Genomic DNA, 11285 nt, shown 5'->3' with positions numbered 1-11285 from the left:
CTTGAGCCGGTGAGATTTGACCCGCCGAACTGCAGAACTGCAGTCAGCTGAAGTAGCCTGCAGTGCTGCATTTAACCACTGCGCCACCTCGGCTCTCTAACAAAAGGTTGCATGTCGAATTAAAAAGAAAAAAAATCCAGCCCTTTTTTTGGTGTCTTATTCCATGTATGAGAATCACCCCAGTTTGGCTGAAATTCGAACACAGATAGAACGGGACGCCATGGAATTATAACAAATTTTGCTTTAATGCAAAAAACAAAGCAGGCTTTCGATGCCGCACGTTTTACAACCATCTCCCTGTTTGTGTGACATTTTAGCTTAAATCGCTTGCAAATTAAAACTGGAAGGGTAATCGCCTTGCACGGATAAACACAGGAACAAGCCGGAGCATAAAGACAATAAAAACCCCAAATGCAACCGAGTATTTCCCCCCCCCCCCCCCATCATGACATATTACTGATATTCATCACGGTGTTCGTCATTGGGAACAAAACTGCACGAGTCAGGAAGAAAGATCAGCTCCCCTAGGCCAAAGTCGGATTCTCCCAATGGCCCCGTTTTCTTCTTAGCAAATTACAGGCGTCAAGATAAAAAAAAAAAACAGCAGAGTAACAGACTCGCAGCTTAGCTGTTCTCCTGTAACGTCACCGTCTCCTGTCTTCTGGGTTAAACGTGTTGCCTATAAACACACAAAAGATTTCTGCACAAGGTATGAACGTTTGCAATGTAATAAAACGAAGGCTGCCTTTAGAGAGCCCCGCAGCTGCACTCGGTTACACCAAAAGGGCCGAGGCAGGCTGGCGTGCTAGTAACGGCCGTACCGCGGCTCCTGGAAATAGGACCCGTAGCCGCGCTGCGGCCAGCCATGTTGAGGGTAGGACGGCTGTCCGTGATGGTGCTGCTGGTAGTTACTGCCGTAGCCTTTTTCGTGCCACTGCTCAGATCTGTAGCCCCCCGAGTGGTCGTATCGGGGTCCCCTGTTTCGGAATTGACGGCTATCTCTGAATCTGCAAAAAGGGAAACACGGCACGGTGATGTCAGAGCTGGAAGCCATATTTACCTTTGGGACTTCGGGCCTGCCATATTTACCACTGTGGGAAAATGGGAATGGGGATTCTACAGAGTGTGGGTGATATATACCGTATTTTTCAGAGTATAAGACGCACCTTTTTCCCTCAAAAAAGAGGGTGAAAATCTGGGTGCGTCTTATACACTGAATACAGCATTTTTGGCTTCCCGAAACCCCGCCGCCTTTGCAAAAATGGTCACGGATAGCCTTTAGAAGGCTTTCAAAGAGCTCCTGGGGGCTGGGGAGGGCAGAAATGAGTGAAAAACGGCCCATTTTTTGCTTGTTTTTGCCCCCCCAACTCCTAGGTGCACTCTATAAGCCTCCTAAAAAATGGGCCCGTTTTGGGGAGATCTGCTCTTTCCAAGCCCTAAGCATTTTTAAAAATAAACCCCGATTGAAGTAAGCCCTGTTTTAACCCTGGAGAAAGGTAAAGGTTCCCCTCACACAGATGCGCTAGTCATTCCCGACTCTAGGGGGCGGTGCACATCTCCGTTTCAAAGCCGAAGAGCCAGCGCTGTCCAAAGACGTCTCCATGGTCATGTGGCCGGCATAACTCAACGCCAAAGGCGCACGGAACGCTGTTCCCTTCCCACCAAAGGTGGTTCCTATTTTTCTACTTGCATTTTTTACATGCTTTTGAACTGCTAGATTGGCAGAAGCTGGGACAAGTAACGGGAGCTCACTCTGTTATGCGGCGCTAGGGATTCAAACCAATCTTTCTAATCAACAAGCTCAGCCACTGAGCCACGGCGTCCCCACCCCAAAAAAAAGACATCCAGAAAAGACCTCAATTAAAAAGGGAAAAGTAAACATTGGCACAAGGAGTGGTGGGGCAAAACTTCTTTTCCTGGTTCTGATGAGGAATCTTGGGGGCTAAACCATAACACAATACAACAAAATAGAATAGCAGAGTTAGAAGGGACCTTGGAGGTCTTCTAGTCCAACCCCCTGCTTAGGCAGGAAAAGCTGCACTGCTTCAGACAAATGGTTATCCAACATCTACTTAAAAACATCCAGTGTTGGAACATTCACAACTTCTGGAGGCAAGTTGTTCCACTGGTTAATTGTTCTAACTGTCAGGAAATTTCTCCTCAGTTCTAAGTTGCTTCTCTCCTTGATTAGTTTACACCCATTGCTTCTTGTCCTGCCCTCAGGTGCTTTGGAGAATAACTTGACTCCCTCTTCTTTATGGCAGCCCCTGAGATACTGGAAGGAAGGAAGGTGGGAAGGAAAGAAGGTGAGCAGGAAGGAAAGAAGGAAGGAAGGAGAGAAGGAAGAAAGGTGGGAAGGAAGGAAGCATAGAAGAAAGGGAGGGAGGGAGGAAGCAAGGAGAGAAGGAAGGAAGGAAGGAAGGAAGGAAGGAGAGGAGAAGGGAAGGAAGGAGAGAAGGAAGGGAGGAGAGAAGGAAGGATCTCTCCTTGATTACTTTCCACCTGATGCTTCTTGTTCTACCCTCAGGTGCTTTGGAGAATAGCTTGACTCCCTCTTCTTTGGGGCAGCCCCTGAATCATATGATGATCAACTGGGGGAACTAGGGATATTCCAGTCTAACAAAGAGAAGGACTAGGGGTGATATGATAGCAGTCTCCCAGAACTTGAAGGGCTGCCACAAAGAAGAGGGAGCCAACTGATTCTCCAAAGCACCTGAGGCCAAGAAGTAAGGTGTGGAAGATCATCAAAGAGAGATTCAAGCTAGAACTAAGGAGAAACTTCCTGACAGTTGGAACAATTGATCAGTGGCACAACTTGACTCCAGAAGCTGTGAATTCTCCAACTCTGGAAGTTCTCAGGAAGAGACGGGATGGTCGTTTCTCTGGAATGCTATGGGATCTCCCACCTTGGGCAGGGGATTTGACTAGAAGGCCTCCAAAGTCCCTTCCAACCGTATTATTCTACGTTCTTCCCCTCTGAGACAGGCAGAAAAGGCAGTTAAATTCAAACAAGCTTGGGAGGAGTTGCTGGGCAGGGTTGATACCTCCACATTGGCAGATCCCAACTTGTTAAGGTCTTCTCAAGATCTTGGCTCTCTTCACAAGAAAAGCTAGGCTGGCTAACAGACAAAAATGATATAAAAACACTATCAAACTTCTGAAGGGCCACGCCTTATCCGCCCTTGTTCTAGAGAGACAAAGCCAAGAAACCAGTTGTTCTGAAGACTCCATGTCACGTCTTGGTTGACATCATCTACGCTCCCACAGAGTGGGGTGGCACCACCAGAAAGAAGCCAACGTCTAACTTCTTCATATCAGTCTCAACTATCGCCGTATGATTGCAATAGCACTTAGACTTATATACCGCTTCACAGTGCTTCTACAGCCCTCTTTAAGCGGTTTACAGAGTCGCCCTATTGCCCCCCAAAAATCTGGGTCCTCATTTTACCGACCTCGGAAGGCTGAGTCAACCTTGAGCCTGGTGAGATTCGAACTGCCAAACTTCTGGCGGCCGGTGATCAGGAGAAGTAGCCTGCAGTTCTGCACTCTAACCACTGCGCTAAATATTTAGCTAAAAACTAACTATGTGGTCCCTTTATCATAGCCCTCTGGTAGTATACCTAAGGAAAGTCAGTGGGGAATGCAGACTCATTTAACACTTGTGTTATTAATTTGACAAATGAAGTGATCCACTTAACAAAAAGCAGCAAGAAAGGTTGGAAAACGGGAGGTGGGGGGACTTACTTCACAAACATTTCACTGAGCACAATTGGGCTCAATTGTGTTTGTAAGACGAGGCCTCCCTGTACAATGTCCACATTTTCCCATCCATACAATAAAAACTATATTTTCCCCCTAGAAAAAAAGCAGCTGTAATACCGATCTCTGTATCGCTGGTTACCGCCCGATCTACTTCGCCAGTCTTCTACTAAGGGAGGTGGGTCAGCGGGACGTTGAACATACTTCTGGTACTCCTCATCTTCGGAGGTGAATCGATGGCCAAACTTATTTTCGTAATTCTGGAGGATCTCCGACACCGATGGCACACTCGTGTCTCTGAAAATTCAGAAAGGACCTTATGAAAAGTCTGTAAAAGTTAAGACATTAAAGTTACCGACTGTTCTGACTGTGGCTTCCAGAGAGCATGAAGCAAACTTGTTTGCTCCTAATTTAAGAATCGCTTCCCTGCTGGAAATGGCAGCAACTATAAACAGATGACCACTTTATGCCGTACTGCTATGCCCCAAAGGTGAATTGTGCTTTTATTACGCAGTGCACCATTTTTCTATCTCACTAGCTGTTCTTTCTGGAGGTTTTTTATTAGGAAAAAATCAACTTAACATTGGCAGGTGATTGCATCAAGAGATTTAGAGTTTGCCACCTGCCTCTTCTTAAACCCTTTTTTTGCCCTTTAGATCTTTATAAATAGAAAATCTGCGTCTTTGAAATTTTAAATTTCTTGCTGTAAAGCCTTTGAAAAGGGTGCGCTTTTGGGAAATACAGGTAGTTCTCAACTTATAACAGTTCATTTAGTGAACATTCAAAGTTACAACGGTACTGAAAAATGTGACTTACGACTGTTTTTCACAGTTATGATTTTTGCAGCATCCTCGTGGTCATGTGATTTCTGACCGAGGCTTCCCAAGAGCATGAAGCAAACTCCTTGTCCTGAGAAAAACCCCTTTTATTAATTGACTGTGAATTCTGCTCATTCACATCCAGCAAAGTCTTTCAAGGGAAAATTTGCAGTCACAGACCTTATCTGGCTTGGAGAGCTGCCAGGCCGATATCTGCAAAAGTTGGCAAGGAGTCTCGGAGAGTCACGAACCAATTAAGCGAACTAATTGTCTCCTGCAAACTCCACTCCCCTTTTGCTCCTCTTTTATTCCTCTGGGAGGGACCATTCATCATCCACCTGTGGCCTTACTCCCAAGTCAACCCCTGTCCTTTAGCCGTTTCCTTCATCTGGCAATGCTGTGCATGCGGACACTGGGAACAGGCTCCAGCTGTTCATCTGCCTCACTGATGTCTGACTCTGAAGGCAGCTGATAACTGGCATATAGCCCTGGCCCCATCTCTGTGTCCGATGCAGAGCCCTCATCAGAGCCTTCTCCAGACTCCAGGACTGGCCCATGTTCCTCCCCAACCTCCTCCCTGTCCAAATTTGCTGCCAGCTCTGCTCCCCACTGGCAGGGCACAACACAGCCAATCTACAATATACAGTTTTGTTCTAGCTGAGATAAACTAGGTTTGGCAAGTAGTCACAGCATTTCAGTCTCCTAAAAGCCTGATGGATTTAATGTAGACCTGGAATAGGAAAAAAAAAAAAAACCCACACAATCTAAAATGTATTTCTGTGCTTCGAGTCACAGGGAGTCGGTGACATGTTTGACATTTAATCTTCTGCAGCTTTCAACAATGTGAAAGGATTTCAGCAATTGTGGGCGGGCTATTCATACAACTGCTATAGAAAGGCTTTCCTAGAAAACAAGGTTACTATCTCAGTTTGTGACCCACAAAGTTGTAATCTCTAGGTTATTTCTAAAGCATGGTCTGGTCACTCAGCTGTTTTTAGCTTGTTGCGATCTTGTAAACTCATCTTTGCGATTACATTTCCAAGGTAAGCTAATACATCGGGAACGCAGCGGCTCAGGGGCTAAGACGCTGAGCTTGTCGATCAGAAAGGTCGGCAGTTGGGCAGCTCGAATCCCTAGCGCCATGTAACGGAGCAAGCTCCCGTTACTTGTCCCAGCTTCTGTCAACCTAGCAGTTCGAAAGCATGTAAAAAATGCAAGTAGAAAAATAAGGACCATCTTCATGGGAAGGTAACAGTGTTTCGTGTGCCTTCGGTGTTGAGTCGTGCTGGCCACATGACCACGGAGACGTCTTCGGACAGCGTTGGCTCTTCGGCTTTGAAACGGAGATGAGCACCGCCCCCTAGAGTCGGGAACGACTAGCACATATGTGCAAGGGGAACATTTACCTTCACCTTAAGCTAATACATTTCAAATATATTTTGGTTGCAGGGCCCTTGGTGCTCTCTGAGTTTGCTTGTTTTCTTCCAGCCATTTCATTACCCTAACTAGGTATCATCATCAGTTGCTAGTAAGGAGTGTTGTTTGCTGTCAGTTTATATTTTGGTATCTTGCCTATGTACGTGGGTGGGATGAACAGACAGACAAGACAGTAGAATATAAACAACAAACTGCACTCCTTACTAGCAACTGATGATGCTACCTAGCTTGGATAGTGAAACATCTGCAAGAAAAGCACCAAGCTCAGAGACCACCAAATCCTCCTCCTCCTTGCAAATATCACTCCTTACTAGCACTGATGATGTTACCTAGTTAGGGTAATGAAACGTCTGCAAGAAAGCAAGTAAACTCAGAGAGCACCAAAGACCCCTCATTTCATCCCTCAGCTACAAATGTTCTCCTTTATTGGTACATTTTGGTTGGTATTCATGCGGATATATTTATTGCATGTTTGTTTATTCATGTATTCATTTATATCTCACCTTTATTATTTTTACAAAGAAGTCGGTGAACACATCCAACACACTTTCCTCCTCTCCTATTTTCCCCAAAACAACAGCCTTGTGTGGTGAGAGAGAAAGAGGGCGGGGGACTTGGTCCAAAGTCACCCAGCTGCTTTCATGCCTAAGGCAGGACTAGAACTCACAGTCTCCTGCTGTTCTGACCTAAGCTTCCAGAGAGCCTGAAGCAAACTCCTGGTCCCGACAAAAAAAACATTTATTAATTTCTGGTGAATTCTGTTCATTCACATCCAGCAAAGTCTTTCAAGGGAGGATTTACAGTCAAGGGCCTTATCTGGCTTGGAGAGCTGCCAGGCCGATATCTGCAAAACCTGGCAAGGAGCCTCAGAGAGTCACGAACCATAATTGTCTCCTGCAAACTCCACTCCCCTTTCGCTCCTCTTTTATTCCCTCTGGGAGGGGCCATTCATCATCCACCTGTGGCCTTACTCCCAAGTCAAACACTGTTCTTTAGCTGTTCCCTTCATCTGGCAAATCTGTGCATTCACATACTGGGAACAGGCTCCAGCTGTTCGTCTGCCTCACTGATGTCTGACTCTGAAGGCAGCTGATAACTGGCATACGGCTCTGGCCTCCTCTCTGCCTCTGACACGGAGCCCTCATCAGAGCCTTCCCCAGACTCCAGGATTGGCCCAGGCTCCTCCCCAACCTTCTCACTGTCTGAGTCTACTGCCAGCTCCGCTGGCTGCTGGTGGGCCACAACACCTGCTTTCTAACCTGGTGCCTTAGCCACTAGACTGATAGGCCTAATATTGCTTGTCTGGTTATGTCCATATGTTGTATGAACTTAGCTACCTCAATCTTAAACCATGAATCTGTTTGCAAAGCTAGACTACATTAGTTTATTCAAAAGCATGGATAAATAAGCCGCGAGTCATCCATAAACATCTACAGCTGTTTACAGTTTATTCACATTACCATTTATATAAAGGTTTTTCAATTTTCCCCTATGGAAACCACGTGCTCTTAAAAACAACAGCATTTGGAGAGCAGCTTACAAATAAAATGATTTTTTTTTTAAAGTAACTGAAATGTATAAACAGGGACAGGAAAGCAATAGACATTGTAGTAAATATATTAGAGGCACTATAAATAAATCAAGTTGTTATTATACCCATTGCACAGGTCAGGATGTAGCAAATACTGTAGGACAGCCAATTCAATTACTGGAAATTGTCTCTCTAATCTGAGACATAATATTTGGTTTCTTGTCTTTACGCACTTGAGCAAGCAGAATAACATGGGCAGATAAACTTTTATAAATTCTCATCGTACCACATCTGTAAACCATTAACATAGGTAAAAGCCCATAACCACATTTTTATCGGGGGAAAAATGTGGAAGGAATTTGCATGTTGATGTATAAAGCTATTTCAGGATGATGTACACAAAAACAAATACTTTTTAATCCTGAAACGTACACATTTAGTCATTTAAGATAAATGGACGTTAACCACCGAGAAGCTAGTTATATTTAGACTTTATGGCTTGCTCTGCATTCTGTTATCTTGGTTTGGTACTTTGCTTTTATGGCATACACTGCATTATTGTGACACACACACACCCACAGTCATCCAAAAAATTTTTAAGATAAGGAAAACGTTAACAGACAGACCTGTTCACCCAGTCTTCAATTATAGGAGGTGGATTGGAAGAACACTGTAGGTATTTTTGATATTCCTTATCCTCTGTAGTGTATCGATGAGCAAACATACTTTCATAATTCTGAAGCACGTCAGTGGTGGAAGCCATTCTGGAATTCCCTGGAAAAAAATATATATATATATATATATATATATATAAATATATATATATAAATCCCACCATCTGTTATTTCCTGAAAACAAAACACCTGTGTAAAATGTTACATTTGATATTATCGACAATCTGGCCATAGAAAACCAGTTCAATATAAGCAATATTTTCTATATTAACTCAGCCTTCCATCCTTCCGAGGTGGGTAAAATGAGGACCCAGATTGTTGGGGGCAAGAGGCTGACTCTGTAAACTGCTTAGAGAGGGCTGTAAAAGCACTGTGAAGAGGTATATAAGACTAAGTGCTATTGCTATGTAAAGCACTATGAAATGGTATATAAGGCTAAGTGCTACGGCTATTGCAAGCTAACTCTGCCTACCACCAGCAGTTCGATCCTGACCAGCTCAAGGTAGACTCGGCCTTCCATCCTTCCAAGGTGGGTAAAATGAGGACCCAGATTGTTGGGGGCAAGAGGCTGACTCTGTAAACCGCTTAGAGGGGAACTTAAAGCTCTATGAAGTGGTTTATAAGTCTAAGTGCCATTGCTATTGCTATGTCAAGCACTATGAAGCAGTATATAAGTGTAAATGCTACTGCTATGTCAAGCACTATGAAGTGGTATATAAGGCTAAGTGCTATTGCAAGCTAACTCTGCCTACTGCCAGCAGTTCAATCTTGACTGGCTCATGGTTGACTCAGCCTTCCATCCTTCCGAGGTTAGTAAAATGAGGACCTAGATTATTGGGGGCAATATGCTGATTCTGTAAACCGCTTAGAGAGGACTGTAAAGTTCTGTGAAGCGGTATATAAGTCTAAGTGCTATTGCTATATGAAGCGATAGCTGTCCTTTAAGGACTGTTAATCCCATAAAACACGTACTTATTCTGCAAGAGTAACTAATGGAACACACTATTTTGTTTTTTAAAAAAAGAGCAAAACCAACACTAAAGTATTGTTTAACTATCCTTATACATCATCTTCAGACACATTGCTGCAATGAGATATCAGGACAATCTCAAGAGACATTGCAGAAGGCAAATTATCAAATTGTCAGAGCCTGCCCAGCAAAAATAATTGAAAGTAACCGTCAACCCCAAGAGAAAAAAAAATGTTTGAATCAAAGCAGAGAAGGAATGGAATACTCGGAAGCAAAAGAAATGCAGCTTTTGAGCCAATGCAAAAGACTTCATTTCCCCTTCAACTATATCCATGGAGAAACTTCTGGAGGTCTGTTGCCTTGGGGATGAGTTTACTGGAAGCCCGTTCACTTCTGAGTAAATCTGATCAGGACGAAACCTCAGAAGGGCAGGGGAAATATTTACAATGGATCACAAGAGAGCAGGAAGCCTAGCCATCCTCCCCTTGCAAATATCCAGCAAATATCTTCTATTTTTAAAAGGATGCATTGATCTATGGTAGTAGTTAAGGCATCAAGTTAGAAACCAGAAGAACTGGGATATAACTGCAGGCCTGACAGTGAGTTGTAGTCCTCCTGCCTTGGAGACAAAGCCAGCTGGATCACTTTATCTTATTTTTATTTTCTTTTATTTCCTTTCTTTCCCCTTCTGTAAGCTGCCCGGAGTCCTCTGGGATTGGGCAGCCTATAAATCAAATTAAACCTTAAACTTTGGGCCATTCACTCCCACCCAGCCCTGGAAAGAAAGCATAGTGAATGCATAGTTCTACATGGATGTTTTTGGAAACTTCCCCTGATCAGTGTAACTGCTGTTATTATATTGTTTGCCTACTTATACATGCTCCGAAAGAAGAAAATCTTAACAATGTTAAAAGTGCTGACGCTAAATAACCACCTGTTTACAAACCCAGTACAAAGTCTTATTGACACACGACTTGCAACTCTGGCCAGAATGCTCAAATCCAAAGTAGAAAAAAAAAAAATAAGTGCAAATATTATATCAAAGAACCACCACAGAGAAATAGGAACATTAAGGATAAACTGGAACTTCTTCGTTTATTATCATTTATGCCAGCATCGGAGGCAACCGGGCTCTTTAAACCACTGCAAAAGAAGAGATGGGGCAGCAAGTGGTTGCCTTCCTGTCTTTGCTTCCTCCTCCCCAAGACCCGGAGCCGCTGCTGTCGATCCAGGAATTACACAACGGGCTTGTCATCATCACACAATTACACAACGAGTCACCGCGGGGGAGGGGGGGAATAGTAAGATCAGAGGGAGGGAAAAAGAAAGCCACCCTGATCTGATCTCAGCCAGAACCCGCTCCACCCTCCCCTTCCCCCTCCAAACGCTCCTGGGAGCTGCAGAATCCTTGCAAGGTCCAGAGGACTAGCGCCTTGGCGCAAAAATCAAAACAAACCAGAAAAAAAAAGAGAGGAGACGCCAGTGAACGCCCGGAAGGCTGTTTTTAAAGGTTCCCCCTCCCAGGCTTTAAAATAAGCAATTATTACTATTATCATTATTATTATTATCATCAGCATCGCATCTTATTACCCACAAAGCGAGGCAAAGGGAAGAGATGCCCCCTCGCCGTCAATCCAATGCCGGGCGACGCCTCCCTCCCTCCCTTCCGCCCGTTCCTTCCCGGACTTCCGGTTCCGCTTCGCCCCCCCCCTTGGAGGCGGGCTTGGAGGCGGGACGGTGGGCGGAGCTTCGGCACTGTATAAAAAGCAGGCCCGTCGCACGCGAGCGGTTCATTCGGGTGGATGCTGGCAGCTGTCGTAGTACCGCCAAAAAGTTGGCTGCTTTGCTTTCTTTCCTGGAAAGCTTTAGGGATAAGTCTCAGTTCCAGCGAGGAATAAGAATTAGAATGGAATTTTAATTTTAAGTAGGAGTACAAGTAGCAGGAGAAGAAGGAGAGAAGGAGAATAGTTGGAAGGGACCTTGGAGGTCTTTTAGTCCAACCCCTGCTTAGGCAGGAAACTACACCACTTCATGTTCTTCCCCTATTTGCCATTCGGTTGGCAGAGATTTCTTGGGATTTGCTGGGAGGCAAGGAG

General features: G+C 44.6%; 1 protein-coding gene across 2 annotated transcripts; it reads right to left on the bottom strand.

Annotated features, from left to right (window-relative positions):
- Nucleotides 1-223: 223 nt before the first annotated feature.
- On the bottom strand, nt 224-10874 carry RAMAC (RNA guanine-7 methyltransferase activating subunit). 2 transcript variants are annotated; one of them, XM_032233488.1, is made up of 4 exons: nt 10780-10874; nt 8172-8319; nt 3880-4056; nt 224-1007 (listed from the first exon to the last, which is right to left on the bottom strand). In XM_032233488.1, the coding sequence occupies exons 2-4, from the start codon at nt 8306-8308 to the stop codon at nt 806-808; spliced, it is 516 nt and encodes a 171-aa protein (XP_032089379.1). In that variant the 5' UTR covers nt 8309-8319; nt 10780-10874; the 3' UTR covers nt 224-805. The 2 variants fall into 2 exon arrangements, with proteins under 2 accessions (XP_032089379.1, XP_032089380.1); XM_032233489.1 differs by having other exon boundaries at nt 10784-10873.
- Between the last annotated feature and the right edge of the window lie 411 nt (nt 10875-11285).

The sequence above is a fragment of the Thamnophis elegans genome, chromosome 16, assembly GCF_009769535.1.
Source record: "Thamnophis elegans isolate rThaEle1 chromosome 16, rThaEle1.pri, whole genome shotgun sequence".
NCBI classification, from domain to species: domain Eukaryota; kingdom Metazoa; phylum Chordata; class Lepidosauria; order Squamata; family Colubridae; genus Thamnophis; species Thamnophis elegans.
This window is presented reverse-complemented; position numbering and strand designations above follow the sequence as displayed.